General features: G+C 48.2%; 1 protein-coding gene across 1 annotated transcript; it reads left to right on the top strand.

Moving 5' to 3' along the window:
• The first annotated feature begins 2,107 nt into the window (after positions 1–2,107).
• On the top strand, positions 2,108–18,596 carry SH3BGRL (SH3 domain binding glutamate rich protein like). Its single transcript, XM_066581472.1, has 4 exons — positions 2,108–2,256; positions 14,518–14,703; positions 15,355–15,435; positions 15,932–18,596. The coding sequence occupies exons 1-4, from the start codon at positions 2,212–2,214 to the stop codon at positions 15,962–15,964; spliced, it is 345 nt and encodes a 114-aa protein (XP_066437569.1). The 5' UTR covers positions 2,108–2,211; the 3' UTR covers positions 15,965–18,596.
• Positions 18,597–18,909: the final 313 nt, after the last annotated feature.

Raw genomic sequence — 18,909 nt, 5'->3', positions numbered from 1 at the left:
CATTGTAACAAACCCTCAGCAGTGAGAAGTCTCGGGTCAGAGCAGAGCATCAGCCTCTGTGTGTAAGGCGGGTGGCTACGGGCGGATGCTTGCTGCGGACTCTGGAGTGGGCGTTCTGCAGCAGATACCCTCCGTGGCACGCTATGGGAAAATGCTCCTTTATGCACACGAGCGGAAACCAGTTGCGGTTTATGCTTGCGGATGAAAAATCGCCACATGCTCCAACTTGCTGCCGTTCCCGCACGCTTCTGTGGGGGGTCTGGAACGTAGACCGATATGCGAATGTTGCCTGTATCCAAATTAAGAGGAAATATTATATAGAGTACTCATAGTTGAGAACCATAATTAACCACTACACAGACTGTCTAGTGATCAGAATGAATTCTAGTTTATTTTTGAAGATTGCTAGTTTTTATGCAAGATGAAAAGAAGGCATTTCCAAATGTTACCTGATGCCTAGTTACAAAGTACTTTTGGTGACCAAACCCTCATTCCAACAGGTTACAACATGACTGTAAATCAAAAGCTTTCTAAACAAAAGGTATCAACAAAGCTGTTTGAAGTGTACATAAAACAGTTACATGTGATAATAAAGGTTGACTCTGTACTACTGGCTGAGTACATTTTTAAAGGGGTTGTCCCGCGGAAGCAAGTGGGGTTATACACTTCTGTATGGCCATATTAATGCACTTTGTAATGTACATTGTGCATTAATTATGAGCCATACAGAAGTTATAAGAAGTTTTTCACTTACCTGCTCCGTTGCTAGCGTCCTCGTTCCCATGGAGCCGACTAATTTTCGCCGTCTAATGGCCAAATTAGCCGCACTTGCGCAGTCCGGGTCTTCTTCTCTTCTCAATGGGGCTCGGTGTAGCTCCGTGTAGCTCTGCCCCGTCACGTGCCGATTCCAGCCAATCAGGAGGCTGGAATCGGCAATGGACCGCACAGAAGAGCTGCGGTCCACGGAGGTAGAAGATCCCGGCGGCCATCTTCACCGGGTAAGTAAGAAGTCACCGGAGCGCGGGGATTAAGGTAAGCGCTGTCCGGTGTTCTTTTTTAACCCCTGCATCCGGGTTGTCTCGCGCCGAACGGGGGGGGGGGGGGGTTTGAAAAAAAAAAAAAACCCGTTTCGGCGCGGGACAACCCCTTTAAGATTACACTGTTAATTACATTCCCAAACCAGAATGTAATCTTCAAGGTCCATCAACAATTTGCACATCATAAGAGGGGACATTGTTTCTAGTTTACACATAGAACTGGTTCAGCCACCTACTCGGGAGTCAGCACAAAGTTGATAAGTTGGTATTCAGTAAGATAGCTGAATAAAATCTAATTAATCATACATTTAGTATTCTAAAATCAATATTCAAATAAACGCTTGATATACCTTTTTACATATGATTCTCCATCCAAATTCTACTAGCAACTTCCGGAATGTTTTACATATAATACATAACATTATATAACCAAATAACTAATGTCACATTTATTACACTGTTTCCTTATCTTTCTTATGTTAGGTTATTAAAAATATTGATTGACCCCTATCACTTCCATTGACTTCATTCCATTTACATTGCGGACGGGCCACGGAAAAGATTTTTTTAAAAACTATAAAAATCTGTACTGCGCAAGTCCAACGGCGAGGCGTGCGGACCGTCCGCAGTACAGGAATAGATGTCAGATACGCGCCGCCGGCAGGGTGGGATTCCGCTGCGGGCTCCCGCATGTGGAATCCGACCCGCCTGTGGGCGTAAGCCCTAAATATGGCGCAAACTGAGCCAGTGGATTTCACTGGGTTTATTCACACGCGTGTGTAATTGTCATGGGATGTTCAGTCGGGTGAAGGAAACCGCAGCCTGGCCCATTCTGGACTGAAGTAGCCCACATGGGAATGCTCAAATATACGTATTCATGGCGGTTTTGTCATTGAAGTCAATGGGTCCCGTTGCGAGTTTTTTTCACGTGTGTATGAAAACAGCGGACGCACGGAATCCGCAGCCTGTGTGTGATGAGAAGGAATGTGGCCTGAAAGGGTTAACGGCCGGACACTCAGGGGTTAACCGCCAATGAAGACATTCTTCCTGGAAATTCCCAGCGCGGCGGCGGAGTGTGCGCGGAGCTGAGAGAAATAAAGTTTATTGAAGGAAAAAAAAGGCAAGAAGCTCCCCGCCTGCTGCAGAAGCTCACAGAACATCGCAGCCGTCCAGGATGGTCATCAGGGTGTACATCGCCAGCTCGTCTGGGTCCACATGTGTAAGAAGCCCCCACATTGTGTGCATGGGCAGGGGGGTGTAGTACATGCACTGTCTGATATATGTTGGGGGGTATATTCTGTGTATGTATATGCACCGTCTGATGTATTGGGGGCCGTGTGTGTATATACATATATATATGGGGGGATTGTTCTATTCTGTGTGTATATGCACTGTCTGATGTATTGGGGGCCCCGTGTGTGTGTATATGTATGTATGTGTGTGTATATATATATATATATATATATATATATATATATATATATATATGTGTGTGTGTGTGTCTGTTATATTGGGGTGGGGGTCATATTCTGCATGTATGTCTGCACGGTCTGATATATTGGGGTGGGGGTCATATTCTGCATGTATGTCTGCACGGTCTGATATGTCATATTCTGTATGTATGCATGGTCTGATATATTTGGGGGGGGGGGAGGTCATATTTTGCATGTATGTATTTATGCACGGTCTAATATATTGGGGGGGTCATATTCTGTGTGTATATGCACGGTCTGATGTATTGAGGGAGCCCCCTCTGTGTGTCTGTATATGGATGGTCTAATATATTGGGGGGTTCTGTGTTTGTGACTGTAGATGGGGGAGGGGCAATACGGTTATCCAGCTGTGGGACGCTAGAGAATGTCAGTAGAACAGAACAGAGATTGACTCCAGACCTCTGCCTGCGGATGGTGGGAGTCATTAACCCCTTGCTGGGCCGCAGTGGATATTCTCGCTCTGTCCACCCTCAGCAGATGCCGTATTCTCGTTCTACAAATGGCACAGTGCTTTGTCGTTGTATAATGAGATGCTCCAGTAGACTTTGTGTGTCCGTTTTTCATAGGTTTCAAGATCTCTACTTGCTATCAGTGAATAGAAACAGTCCTGACAGCCCTTTCTCACTCAGCTGAGTCTTTGTTACAATGTGTCAGTGCAGGGTGTCTGCATCAGTCTGGAGTCCTGGATGTTTACGTCACAGAGAAAACAATGGTAACAAACCCTCAGCTGTGAGAAATATCAGTTCTGTGCAGCTTGTCAGGCTCTGTATATAAACCAGAATGTTCCAGTTCACTGACAGCAAGCAGAGATCCTGAAAATGGTGAGAAACGGAAACACAAAGGGCCTCATTTATCAACACTTAGGCCGGTGTCACACAGACGGATTTGAATTGCGGATTCTGTGGCCGCCGTCTGCAGTATCGTTTCGCGTTTTCCTTCACACCCGCGGATACAAATTAGGGATTCCGGGAGCGACAGGAAACTCGCAGCGCGTTCTGTTACTGCACAATGCATGACATAGAGCCCACTGCGCTGTATGGTCGCAGATCTACCGCAGCCCATATGCAGCGTTACATTGTGCATTAGCTGCGGGTACCCGCTTAGCGACAGGGCGGGAAATACTAACAAAAACCTGTACTGTGCGTGACCGACTGTGTGCCTTCGCGGTTATGTACAAGACAATTAATTGCCTACGCAGGGTGACCGACCGGCCGACCTCACTGACGGAATCCGCTGTGGGCCTCCTGCATTCCGAATCCAACCTGCTCGTGTGAGCCCGGCCTAACAGTAGAAGTGTCTGTGATCTGGATTATAGTTTTCTCCAGCAGGTTTTGGGGTATTTTGTAGCTTCCGAATTGTATCGTGTGCACACATCATCGACCAGAATCAGACACAAATGCTGGTCTAAAACTGGGAGAGTCTCTACAATGTGTAGAGGCTCAGGCTTTTTATTATAACACATGATAACCGCCCTTTAATGGGCGTGCAACAGATTACATCAGTAACATATAGGATTCTCATTTGTCGGATCATATAGAATCCCCCGCCTCTCTGCCCACCCTCTACTAGCCAGGATGTAGGTTAGACTTTGTCCTCTATGCAGGCAACCTTAAAGGGTTTGTCCCGCGCCGAAACGGGTTTTTTTTTTTTTTTTTTCAACACCCCCCCCCCTGAATCCCCGCGCTCCGGTGACTTCTTACTTACCCGGTGAAGATGGCCGCCGGGATCTTCACCCTCGGTGGACCGCAGGGCTGCTGTGCGGTCCATTGCCGATTCCAGCCTCCTGATTGGCTGGAATCGGCACGTGACGGGGCGGAGCTACAAGGAGCCGGCATCTAGCACGAGCGGCCCCATTGAGGAAAGAAGAAGACCCGGACTGCGCAAGCGCGGCTAATTTGGCCATTAGACGGCGAAAATTAGTCGGCTCCATGGAAACGAGGACGCTAGCAACGGAGCAGGTAAGTGAAAAACTTCTGATAACTTCTGTATGGCTCATAATTAATGCACAATGTACATTACAAAGTGCATTAATATGGCCATACAGAAGTGTATAGACCCACTTGCTGCCGCGGGACAACCCCTTTAAGCAGTTTCTGTGTATGTGGCAACCCATTTATTTAACTAGCTTCAGGATGGGAGGGGTGGAGAAGTGCTAGAAAGACACTCAGTATATACATATAATCCTATAACCTTTAACTCTTAGAGGCTGGTTGTGCAATTCCTATGTACTTAACTAACATTACATCATACATCCATTGTCTAGCAAATACCATGATTAGATTGTGTGTGTCCTTTAAACTCCTCAGAGCTAAAAGTCATTACAAAAGCATAATACATTTGGTTTATACAAATCAATAGACATTTTATACTAAATAATCATCATGTCTATCACATCTGTTGCCCCCAGCAACCAATCAGAGTGCAGCTTTCATTTTACCTCAGCAGGATAAATGACAGCTGGGCTCTGATTGGTTGCTACGGGCAACAGACCGTTTTACTGTTAGATACGTTGGGGCAGATTTATCAGCACTGTCTGGGAGAAGGGGGCATCTGTAGTGTCCAGTCTCCAGGCGGGCATTGTGTGTCCCGCAGGCCCGAACCCTACTCCTCCCTGTTCGCACTAGTTGTTATATGTGGGGGGCCCCTCGCTGTCCCTAGGATGTGTCTGCTGAGCTGTGAACTTATAAATCCTTGTCTGACTCGGTTTCCGTATTAATGGCGTTCATTACCGAGCAGTAAAGCGCCGCTGATCTCTATAAAGTGCGGGAGGGGGTGGCCGCGCCGGGCTCGCCCTATTGGCAGTGACACGAGGGACGTGGCTGCCATTGTTATGTCACCACTGCCCGCCGGTAACAAGGAGGGTGCCCCCGTGTCCAGTCAGACAGCACCAATCCAGCTGCCTGTGGGTGCGACCAGTAATGGGCAGGATGACTGTTAAAGTCTATAATGCGCGCCAGAATACACGTGTAATTTGCGTCCCACTGATTTGTGAAGGCTGACCGCGATCCTGCCTTGACAACGCGTTTTTTCCTGATGCGTATTTGAAATAAGCATCACGGACAAGAGAAGTGGCATGGCGCTTCAATTATCGTCTTCCATGTTGGGTTTGGCTCTGCGATCAATAGGGCTACAGAACACGTGTCGCCAGGTGCCGATGCGTGATTTGGCGCGTATCCACGCATGAAAACGGAGTTCTCAGTGGCGTATCTTTACGTTTTCCGACCCGGTGTTAGCATAGCCTTACTGGGGAGTCCAAACACAGCGCCCAGATAACGAAGATGCCTTAGCGGCTGGGTGACGACCAATATGGCTGCCATGACCGCTTCCAAGTCTTGTGGCCGATGTACTACGTGTGATGGCGGCCATATTGGTTGTTGCCCAGTTTTCCTAGGAACAGACAGAGGACACGTTGGACCCTCTCACATCTGCTGTGTCTGACATGCCCTTGATAGTTGCCGTCCCGGCCGGGGAACGTGTGCGCCGCTGCTGCTTAGCCTCGGGGTATCCTGGGACTGACAGGCCCCTGATAGTTGCCGTCCCGGGGGACGTGTATGCGCCGCTGCTGCCGCCTAGCCTCAGGGCACCCTGGGACTGACAGGCCCCTGATAGTCGCCGTCCCGAGGGACGTGTATGCGCCGCTGCTGCCCAGCCTCGGGGCACCCTGGGACTGACAGGCCCCTGATAGTCGCCGTCCCGGGGGACGTGTATGCGCCACTGCTGCCCAGCTGCCGAGTATCAGTTTTCACATCTGCGCTGGACACACTGCTGCATCCAGGCAGTAAGGAGCTCTGCGACTAGGAGCTTACAATCTAGGAGGAAGGGTCCTCAGGAGTGAATTAGGCAGTGGGGGGTGAGTACTTTGTCAATGGAGTTTGGGGGGAGTGCAGGCCCCAATGTGTGAGAGGAGGGGGGAGGGGAGGTTCAGGGGCCGGAGGGGGGGGAACTCCTGCTCATGTTATACTACGGATGTCTTTCCCCCACAACTTGGAGGTTATATCACTGCTGGAGCATTATAAGAAGAGCGCCTAATATCGGTGACATATACAAGATAGGGTGTATAGTAGAACACTGCAGTCATCCTCTCCCCAGCCTGAAATGGCTGATAACGGGGAGCAATAGACTGTCCTACAGTGAGCAATTTTTAGCAAAGAGTATTGACTAAAATCAAGATGTAGAACCAGTCTTCCTCTCACCGCTGAGGGTTTGTTATAGTGTATCAGTGCAGGTAGGAACGATCAGCCTGCAGTCCATTGGATTGCTTGCACTGGTTCTGTGAACAAGGATGTCCCCGTTCACTGACAACAAGCAGAGATCAGAGTTCCGTGGCTCCTGCTTGACCTGTGTATGCTGGGGTGGCACCGTCGTGGCTTTGTCTCGGGTCTTATTATCCACCGTCCTATTCACCTTTATTTACTCCTCAAACAGAAGGTGGGTGTCTGCAGCGAGAGCAGAAGGCGAGGACATTGCAGAGTGCTGAGGCAGCTGCACCGCCGAGGGATGGGTGGACTGAGATAATAAGGATAGCATTATATAGGTGATGACTATAGGGGGAGCGGGGGAGGGCCACAGGCTCCTCTGCCTTCAGTAATCCCTGAGCCGGACAACTCCCATCATGCACCTGTTATAATCATCACCCAGACTTTTACATACAGTATATGAGCTGGGGGGCTGACAACCACGCTGCGGGACACAGTTGTCAGACGAGCTGGAGGGCCACATGTCCAAGGGGCCAAAGTACAAGGTCACATGATCATGATTTTGCTACGGAGACGACAGTCATGAGGGTGGGGGTTGGTCTCTGCCCCTGCAGAACCTGTTACGGGCAGAGCTGACGGTGTCAGCCTCCACCCCCGATAGTTGTACCTGAAGTGTTATTTAAAGGGCCAATATCCCGTTCACCGTAGATGAAACTTGTTGTAGAATCAAGGTTCTGCAATTTTTTATTTTTTTTAATAGACTTTTAGTTTTTCAGCCTCTTTGCCATTTTAAAGATCTCTGCTTGCTTTGAGTGAAAGAAAACACATTTTACAAGGTACAGACCTTGTAAATGGTTAATATTTCCATTCACTGACAGCAAGCGGAGGCCATGAATTTGGTGATGGGCTGATAGACGAAGGGGGACATTTCTGAAAGCTTTTACACCAGAAGAATTCAAGTCCCACTTGCACAGAAACGTACAACTTAGGCACCGACTTCGCCACACTTCTGAAAAGTGTGCAGGGCTTGGCAGTAGGGGGTATGGGCGTCCTCGACCGACAGACTTATGTATAATGTATGCCAAGTTGGACCTGGCGTACGTTTCCACGGAGGTGCCGAAGTGTGCCTAATGCATGAAGATGGTGGTCAGTCCGCTACCATCATGCACTGTGCGCGCTGCCTGGCGTAGGATGCCGCAGCGAGTGACACCCCAGATTGTGCTGCGCAATATCAGAACACGCACCCAGGGGCCGTATGGGATCTTGGCCACGTTTCTCCTATCCTAGCGGTTGCTTAGGTCTTCGTATAAGAAACCCAGTCATGTGATCTATGACATCACTTCGTTATGATTCGTGTTTAACCCCTTAGTGACCAAGCCTGTTTGCGCCTTAATGACCAGGCCAAATTTTGCAAATCTGACATGTGTCACTTTAACATGGAAAAACACCAGAAAGGTTTTGCATATCCAAGCGATTCTGACATTGTTTTTTCGCCACATGTTGTGCTTCATTTAGGCGGAAAAAATAGACCGATAGAAATTGTGTTTATTTATTAAAAGCGCCAAAATTGGGAAAATTTTGAAAAAATCGTCATTTTTTCACATTTCCAACTGCAATATCTTAAATATGTGCAAACATAATATAGAAATTTTTGCTAAGATTTATATTTCCACCCGTTTACTTTATTTTGGGCGCACATTGGAAAAACTTTCGTTTTTTTTTAACTATTTAGGAGACGTACAAATTTAACATTACTTTTTAGCATTTTGAGGAACACTTTGTTTTCCTATACCAAGCCGAGATTGGAATGGCTCATGAGTGTCAGAATAATAGATACCCCCCCAAATGACCTCATTTTAAAAACTACACCCCTTAATGTATTCACTGAGGGGTGTCATGAGTATTTTGACCCCACAGTTTTTTTTCAGGAATTAATTCAATTTAGAGGAGAAAAAGTAAAATTTCATATTTTTGCAAATCTGTCATTTTAAAGACATATTTTTTTCCTATAGTTTACATGAAAATCAGGATTTACACCCCAAAATGGATACCCCTATTTCTGCCGTGTTCAGAAATATACCCATTGTGGCCCTATTGTTATATCTGAGTCCACAACGGGGCCCAAAATGAAAGGAGTAGTCAGTGTCTTTCAAAACAGAAATTTTGCTTGAAGTCCTTTTAGGCCCCATAGCACACATGTAGAGTTCTTGAGCGCCCAAAACCATAGAAAACCCCCACAAATGACCCCATTTTGAAAACTAGACCCCTTAAGGAATTTATCTAGGGGTGTACTGCATATTTTGACCCCACAGTTTTTGAATGAATTCAAACCAAGCAAAAGGAAAAAATTGTGATTTTCGTTTTTTCGGCAATTCTGTCATTTTAAAAACAGCTTTTTTTGTACAGCACACATATGAAGGAAGACTTGCACCCAAAAATGGATACCCCTGTTTGTCCCGTGTTCAGAGACATACCCATTGTGGCCCTAATCTTATGTCTGGATACACAACGGAGCCCAAAATGAAAGGAGCGACCGGTGGCTTTCGGAACACAAATTTTGCTTGAAGTCCTTTTAGGCCCCATTGCCCACTTGTAGAGTTCTTGAGCGCCCAAAACCATAGAGAACCCCCACAAATGACCCCATTTTGAAAACTAGACTCCTTAACGAATTTATCTAGGGGTGTACTGCGCATTTTGACCCCACAGTTTTTGAATAAATTCAAGCAAAGCAAAAGGAAAAAATTTGGATTTTTGTTTTTTTGGCAATTCTGTCATTTTAAAAACAGCTTTTTTTGTACAGCACACATATGAAGGAAGACTTACACCCCAAAATGGATACCCCTGTTTGTGCTGTTTTCAGAAATATACCCATTGTGGCCCTAATCTTATGTCCGCATGCACAACGGGGCCCAAAATAAAAGGAGTAATCGGTGGCTTTCAGAACATAGATTTTGCTTGAAGTCCTTTTAGGCCCCATTGCCCACTTGTAGAGTTCTTGAGCGCCCAAAACCATATAGAACCCCCACAAATGACCCCATTTTGAAAACTAGACCCCTTAACGAATTTATCTAGGGATGTACTGCATATTTTGACCCCACAGTTTTTGAATAAATTTAAGCAAAGCAAAAGGAAAAAAATAGGATTTTCATTTTTTGGGCTATTGTGTCAATTTAAAAACAGTTTTTTTTGTACAGCACACATATAAATGAAGGCTTTCACCCCAAAATGGATACCCCTGTTTGTCCCGTGTTCAGAAACATCCCCATTGTGGCCCTAATAGACTTACAGGACCCATGGCTAGGCCTACAATGAAAGGAATACCCGTTGGATTTCAGGTTACAGCTGAATAAATTCCAGGCCCCATTGCCCACTTATAGAGCCATTGAGCGGCCAAAACTATAAAGAACCCCCTCAAATGACCCCATTTTGAAAACTAGACCCCTTAACGAATTCATCTAGGGGTGTACTGCGTATTTTGACCCCACAGTATTTGAATGAATCTAAGCAAAGCAGAAGGAAAAAGTTACGATTTTCAATTTTTTTGGCAATTTTTTCAATTTAAAAACAGTTTTTTTGTACAGTGCACATAGGAATGAAGACGTTCACCCCAAAATGGATACCCCCGTTTGTCCCGAGTTCAGAAACATACCCATTGTGGCCCTAATCTACTTACAGGACGCATGGCAAGGCCTATAAAGGACGGAACACCTGTTGGATTTTAGGGCACAACTGAATAAATTCCAGGCCCCATTGCTTATTTGTACAGAATAAAGATTGACTCCCTAAAAATCCCCCCCCTCCCCCTCAGCGCCCTTTTTGGCGTTCGCAAATCTTAGATAAAAGTAAAAATGTGAACTGTGTAGTATTTCCGAAGACAGGGGTAATTACGGAGGCTGGTTGAATGGGCCCATGGGGCAATAAAACCGGGTATCCCCCCCCCCCTCCTCTCATGCTTTTTGGGGGTATTTCGTGACCTCAGTGGCAGGTATGGGGTGTAAAAAGTGGCGTTCCGTGAGTCTCCGTAAGCTTGATGAGGTGCGGCGGTCTCACACAGAAGGCGCTCAACAAGGTGCTCCTGGAACTGCAGGAAAGCGAGCGTTCCCGGGGCTTCTTGTAAAATACGTATCACAGGTAGCGGTCTGAATAACGCCGGGCTCACGCGGGTGCAGGCGGAATCCGCTTGCGGAGGCCCACAGCGGATCCCATCTGTGAGCCCGGCTGTGACCCTGCGTACGGCTGCGTAATGTACTGCGCATAACTGCCTACTCACACAGGCGGTCATGCACAGTACACCTTTGTTTGTATTTCCCGCACCATCGCTTAGCGATGACGCGGGTACCCGCAGCCCGTATACAATGTAGTTGCGTATGGGCTGCGGGTATATCCATGACCATGGAGCACAATGGGCTCTATGTTGCCGATATCCGCAGTAAAATAGAACCTGCTGCGTTCTCTTTTCTGCGAGTGGATTACACAATTCCAACCCGCTAATGTGAGCGGAATTGTGTAATCCGATACGATTGATCTGCGTATTACCACGGATCAGACGCATGCGGAATCCGTCATTCCTATCCGGTCATGTGAGACCGGCCTAAGGTAGATCTCTACCTTTTTATCACGTGACCGGGGACCGCTCAACGAGGCCACCCGTCACTGCTCCAGGCTCTCTGTGACCGTTGGTCGCTGGGAGCAAGGAGATTTTAAATTTCCTGGGCTCCCTGACTCCTGCGCATGTGTCCGGCTTTTTGCCGGCAATCGCATGTGCAGAATCCTGGAAGGTCCACGGAGGAAGATCGCGTCGGGATTCAAATACGCAGGCCTCCGGTAAAAAGATTCATCTCCTCTCACCGATCGCATCAGTGAGGGGAGATGAAACTTCAAATTTTTTTTTAACTTTTACGTGATCGCCATTATTGGATAATGGCGAACACGTGACCAGGAACTGCTCACCGCGGACCCCCATTAAATCTCCATGCTCTTGGCTACGTTTTGTAGCCAGGAGCAGGGAGAATTTAAATTATCCTGGCAATCCACAGCTTTTGCGCATGCGCCCGCCATTTTGGCGACGGGCGCGTGTGCAGAAGCTGTGGTAAGGTCCGCGGATAAATCTGGGGGCCTTAGGTACGTACTTTCATCCTCCCTCACGGATATGATCCATGAGGGGAGATGAAACGTACGCTTTTTAAACTTTTAAAAACTTTTTTTTACTTTTTTTTTTTTTTACTTTTTTACACTTTTTTCTCACTTTACATGATCACTGTCATCCATTGGATGACAGTGATCATGTCCCCGGTATAATCTCTCTGCTCCCAGCTACACATGGCAGCCAGAAGCAGAGGGATTTTAAATTTCCCGGGGCTCGAGCCCGTCTGTTCACGCGCCCGATGTCAATCATCGGGCGCGCATGCGCAGACGGGGATTCGGGTCCCGGGACATCGGGACACCGCTGAGGACTGGGGGTGAGTATTTTCACCTCCCCTCATGGATCCGATCCATGAGGGGAGGTGAAACTGACTTTTTTAAAACTTTTTCGCGATCGCCGCTAACCATTGGATAACGGCGATCGCGGTACCGGGGACCGCTCACCGCAGTCCCCGCTGACATCTCCTGCCTCCCGGCTACCTACAGGAGCCGGGAGCCAGGAGATTTTAAATTTCCCGCGCCGCCGGGCCTTCTGCGCATGCGGCTGACGTAATGCCGCCTGGCGCGCATGCGCAGAAGGACGGCTGCGGGGCCCGGAGCATCGGGACAGCGGGGAGCCGTGCGATGGACCTCGGTAAGTAGTTTCAGCTGCTCCGATGGATCCGATCCATCAGAGCAGCTGAATATGTCACTTTTTTTGCAGTTTTGTTTACTTTTTTGCGATCGGCGCTATACATTGCATAGCGCCGATCGCAATGCCGGGGGGGGCTCCGAACAGCCCGGGATGACAGCTCCATGCTGTCAGCTACCTGCGGACACCGACAGCATGGAGCTGTCACGTCCACATCCCGAGGGGCACTATTCTCTGCAGGAAGCATGTTTTTACGTCCTCAGAGAATAGAGCCCACTTCGGGAGGACGTAAAAACACTATGGGCTGGTCGTTAAGGGGTTAAAGAACATGCTGTGAATCGCGCTTCGCCGGGCTCCGCAGTTTCGGTCGGTCTTCCGTTCTTTGAGCCGTTCCTACAGTTTATGGACAGTAAATCTCAGCACGATGCAGAACCAGCGAGGTTTCCATCCGCACCGCAGAGAAAAACGGAGGGATCCTGGAACAATGTGTGCTAAATGCCCGTAATTGTATACAAACTGCTGCTGTTCTCTGGTATCTGCCATTTAGTTCTGTGCTCTGTAACCAACGCCGTTGTTGTAGGTAGCCTTTCCGTCACTCTGGGCAAAACTTCAGTTTGCTGCCCCTCCCTGTATCTAAATACCCTGACCGGGCACTTTGGCTGCACCCTTCATAAGATCCGCGTGACTTCGTTTACCTCATGGATTTCATTTCCTGGCGCTCCTAGCGGCGACGGGCACGCGAGGGCTGCGGAGCTGAGTCATCGCCCTGCAGATTCGCAGCAGACGTCTGTCGCTTCTGCCAGGAAACCTCATCACACATTAATAATGCAAATTAACGAGCGTCTGTCCTGAGCGCAGATCACCATGGTGACCAGCGATGTGAGGTAGCAGTGCTAACCACCGAGCCACTGTGCAATGGGGTCCCTAACGGAAACACTGAGGGGACCCCTAGAGCACAATGACAATGAATGTCACATTCCCTCTCTTCCAGATCTGGAGGTGCACTGTACTACTACTCCCTCCCTCTCCCAGGTCTGGGTACTACTGCTCCCCACCCCCATCAGGGTACTACTGCCTCTCCCTCTTCTCCCTCTCCCAGGTCTGGGTACTACTGCTCCCCACCCCCATCAGGGTACTACTGCCTCTCCCTCTTCTCCCTCTCCCAGGTCTGGGTACTACTGCTCCCCCACCCCCCTTCCTCTCCCACGTCTGACTACTATTCTTTCCCCCCTTCCTCTCCCACGTCTGACTACTATTCTTTCCCCCCTTCCTCTCCCACGTCTGACTACTATTCTTTCCCCCCTTCCTCTCCCACGTCTGACTACTATTCTTTCCCCCCTTCCTCTCCCACGTCTGACTACTATTCTTTCCCCCCTTCCTCTCCCACGTCTGACTACTATTCTTTCCCCCCTCATCTGGTTACTACTTCTCCCCCCTCTCCCAGGTCAGGGTACAACTCCTCCTCCTTCACTCCCCCCTCCTTTTCCCACGTCTGGGTACTACTACTCCCCCTCTCCCAGGTCTGGCGGGGCAGGGTACTGCTCCCAGTCTGGGCAGTGATGTTGTCTCCTTATTAGGAGGTTATGCGCCTCGTACCTCGGTCTGTGAGGAAGGAGGGGGAGGGAAGCCTGTCTGCAGAAGGGAAATCTGCTGCCTCCCCCTCAGGAAAGTTTAATTACAAGTATATAACCTCACAGGAGACGCGATGATCTGCAGCGCCTCCTTGTGTCCATGCTGTGCACTGACTGTACCACATAATGTATGTAGAGGGTTACCGGCGGCCCCCGCTGCACATCTGTGTTGGGTTTTCCATTATATGTTGCTGGTTGCGAGCTATGCAAATATTATTACCTCCGTACTTCAAACCATAGTACCGCTGTCCCTTATACCTCGTACCGCTATAGCTGTTGTTACCTTGTGCCTCATACCTTTCTATCCAGTGGGCCTCCCGTGTCTGCGGGCGGGGGGGGGGGGCCCGTTACTTTGGGCCTCTTGTAATCTGTGGCTCTTGCTTTCAGATTAAGAAGCAGCAGCAAATGGTTTTGTGTCTCCTGGAAGCGATGAAGATCGACTGCGAGGAAATGGACATCGCAACCAACGAGGAAAACCGGAAATTCATGAGGGAGAACGTTCCGGAGAGCTGCAGGCCTGCGAGCGGCATCCCGCTGCCCCCCCAGATCTTCAGTGATGACCGCTACCTTGGGGTAAGACTTCCACATATGTGTAACGTGTCGTCCCCCTCCATTACATATCTGCTCAACCCCCCCCCCCCACACACACAGCAACAGGAAACCCCTTCTGTGTCTCACAGCTGAGGACTTGTTACAGTGTGTCAGTGCCTGAAGTCCAGGACGGAGGAGAATTATTTATGTCGCAGATGATTGTCTGTACTGAAACATTGTAACAAACCCTCATCTGTGTGAGCAGGACTCGCCTCTGTATGTAAACATTAGTCATACTATTCACTGGCAGCAAGCAGAGATCTTGGAAATGGAGAGGAACTGAACCACAAAGTCTATTAAGAAGTTGTGGAACTTCTCACTCTGCACTGCTGAAGTACAATTTACATGGGACTGCAGGTCAAAGAGGCTTGTCGGTGCCCCTGGAGCTTGATGCCAGGAGGGGGCACCAGCAACCCCTCGCTGAAGTATTTGGCTCCCAGTTGATACATTGTAACAAACGTTTAGCTGTGTGAGGTATCAGGTCGGAACAGATGCACAACCTCTGGATGCCAATGTGAGTGTTCCCAATCACTGTCAGCAAGCAGAGATCTTGAAAATTGTCTCAAACACCTGAAGCTGGAGGTGCCGGAAATGTTGGCGCTAATTTATTTGTGTCCCATTTGTTGCCCTCAGGATTACGATGCTTTCTTCGAAGCCAGAGAGAATAACGAGGTGTACACCTTCCTGGGACTGACTCCGCCTCCAGGGTCAAGGGTAACGCCACATCGTCACTGCTGTCCATGTTTGGTGCCTCTATGGGGGTCTCTTCTGACAGTCTGGGGATGGGTTGTGGGAGGATTAGAATATTGGGGTCTCCCTAAGCTTCAGCAGGGGCAGACCCCTCCCACCCCCCATCGCTGACCCATCCAGGGTTCTCGGGAGTCGGGGCAACATCCTTGTTCAGGTTTTTGTAGCACTTGGGTGACTGGATGATGAACATTGATACAGGGAGGGGCGGGGCCGGTGATTGCCGTCACGTGTCGTTCCATGTTCAAGGTCACGTATGTCAGCGCTTCTCTTCCTTGTAGGATTATTAACCCCATAATGTCCAGCGCAGTCTCCACCTCCTCTTGATCATTATCAGCCACGCACGAGGTGGTAGTTACTTAGGACGCCGCACAGCGGCCGCGGTCTTACTGCGCAGGTCTGATCCAGCTCTGGGACGGCCAGGTGATTCACGGGTCTCATGTTATTTCCTCTCTATCCGCAGGAAGCTGAAGAGCTAGCCAAGCGGAAGGCGTGAAGCCACCATTTCTCAACACCGGACCAGAACTTTCCGAGCCTTCAGGGCGTCTTTGATGCTTCGCTCCTCAACTCTTAACTTCTGTCCGTGCAGCAGTGATTCTTCGTTTGGCCGCCCCCCGCCACCCGTGTCATAAGAGCCGCCATAGTCTGTGCCAAAATGAACCCTTAGATGCCAACGAAGGCCAAAGAAATCTGGGGAGAAAGATGGTCTCAATTTGTGAACATTTGTCTTCCAATTCCCACAGCGCCATCTGGTGGTCGGGTCGGCAAACTGAAGTGACGTCCCTGCGCCCGCTGCGCTCCTATGGTCCGAGATTGTTTTAGATTTGTGTTCTTAATTAATTATTGTCTGATTGTTAGGGTGGAGCCCTCAAGGTACAAGCCCCTCCCCTTTCTAGGACTGTCCCCTACTTACCCACGTGCCTTTAATCCATATTACTCTGAATCAGGACAGAAGACGCAGTGGAGCAAGAGGGACGCTGCGCCACAGTGAGCTCTAATATGTTATTTTATCATGAGGTTTTCTTAAAGAGACAGTCACCTACAATAAGATTGGCGACGCTGCTGCGGTACGTTGTGACGACGTGGTAAGATGAGACTGCGGCTGATGTAGTGCGCACCGGCCCCCAGGGCACAATTAGAAATTTCTCAATACCTTTGTCCCTTACTGAAAAAAAGTTTGTGCACCCTTGTTCTCTGCAGGCTACACTGTAGACCTGACCGCCACTGACTTCTGCTCCTGCAGACATTATTTTGTGGGTGACTGTCTCTTTAAATCAGCAATGAGCTGCGACAATCAGCCATCTTTTTACACCACAAGGCTGCCAACCCCCTGTTCACCCACCACCCCCTCACCCCCCCATAGCTACTGCTTCTTCCATCACACATTCCTGACGTTTTATAGGACCGCGACGCCTCTGTCATGTATATTCGCTTTCTTCCCGGAACACAATGTTGTGTTAAGGATTATTACTGATTTAAAGGTGCCAAGACTCACCCCCACCCCTCCCAAACTGGAGTCGCTGTCCAGGGTAGATATAATGGCGACCAGCAGTCTAATCCGAAGAGCTTGCACTCTGACCGGAAAGAGGGAAGAACGGACACTGCCGTTACTGTCTGCTTTATTGTATTATGGGCTGGATGTTCGGCAAAAAAATGGTAGAAAGCAAGTGTCAGGAATCCTCACTGTGTAATAGTGCCATCTGGTCATGCTATGAGGAAACATATGTTTAGCGCCATCTAGTGACCGTATAAGGGACCATGACTATACACAATACCGCCATCTGGTTGTATTGGGAAATATATAATAGCGCCATCTGGTGATAGCATGAGGAATCGTATAATACCACCATCTGGTGATAGTGTAAGTGACCAAATACCGCCATCGAGTGACAGTGTAAGGGACCATCACTATGCACAATACCGCCACCTGGTTGTATTATGAGGAAATGTATAATAGCGCCGTCTGGTGATGGTGTGAGGGACCAAATGCCGCCATTGGTGATAGTGTAATGGACCATGATTATGTACAATAGCACCAACTGCTGATAGTATGATGAAATATATAATGCCGATAATGTGTAGAATCATTCTATACGTCATCTGGTGATATTTCAGCATACTAATAGCGCCATCTGGTGATAATATGAAGAATCATCTTACATCTATATTCGCTCCATCTAGTGGTAGTGTATGAAACAATCTCTGCACAATACCGCCATTGCTGATGATAGGAAGAAATATATATATAATGGCACCATCTGGTGCTTATATGTGGAATCGTATATAATAGTGCCATCTATTGATTGTATGAAGAAATATATATTAATGTGACCAATCATTATAAATATATGTATGTGGAATAAATATATCGCCCCATCTGGTGATGATGGTGTGAGATCATGATATATAACGTTGCTATCTGGTGATGGTGTAAGGAAGAATCATGACAATACTGCCACCTGCTGATAGTATGAGTAAATATATAGATGATAGCGCCATCTGCTGATAGTATGAGGAATTATTATATAATGGCAACATCTGGCGATAGTATGAAGAACCATCACTGTGTATAATGGCTCCATCTGGTGGTAATAAACAAGTACTGCAGGTCACCCACAATGTACAGGATGAAACCTCATCTACATATTTTTTTCCCCTTCTGCCAGTAGGATTTTATCATATACATCAGTCCATCATTCCGCGGGGCAGGCAGTAAGGAGTTAAGGACTCCCGGTACGGTTTAATATAAGGGCGGCCATGATGAATTTGCTGCATCTCATTATTTATGTAGCGTCAGGACGATCCTATAAACGTGTAATAATCACTCGTGTGCTCACCGGGTCCCTGAGAGTTCTGAACTACAACTCCCAGCATGCCCTGACATTCCTAATCCCCTGGTGGGTGTACTGCAGCGGACCCCCATCTTTGTGTGGTTCTGTGTTGCAGTCGCCTGCAGCTGTCTCATGTCACCCTCGCTGTCATCACATCTTGCCGCACTTTTCTCTACACCGCTCGCGTTTTCATATCTGCCGAGTGTTTTTGTCACTAATCTTCGTGTTTATTAAAAAGTCTTAAATTTTTTTTGTTTTGTTTTTTGCAAGACATTCAATAAAAAGAAACCTGAAGAACTTTCCTCTGCGGCTCCAGTCATTTCTCACTTGTTTTGCAATTCCAAATAGTGAAATAACGAACAGGAAGGAGCAGATTGTACAAGATGAGCAGCGAGACACATCCTGGAGCTCCTCGTGGAGAGGCCGACCGGCAGATGTGCTACAGCCTGGAGTAACTGTAGATACCGATCATAAATAGTGGTGGTCGGCCGGCCAATAAAATAGGGTCAGTTTCTTGCAAAAATTGGATCATCCTGTTCTGATTTTTAGCAAAAATTGCCAAAAAATATCAGCACGTTGCTAGGAGTAGAATGGACAGGTGGTTGTGGTG

Source organism: Eleutherodactylus coqui, chromosome 10, assembly GCF_035609145.1.
Source record: "Eleutherodactylus coqui strain aEleCoq1 chromosome 10, aEleCoq1.hap1, whole genome shotgun sequence".
Taxonomy (NCBI): Eukaryota; Metazoa; Chordata; class Amphibia; order Anura; family Eleutherodactylidae; genus Eleutherodactylus; species Eleutherodactylus coqui.
The sequence above is the reverse complement of the archived record's forward strand: the minus strand, read 5'-3'. Positions and strand labels throughout refer to the sequence as shown.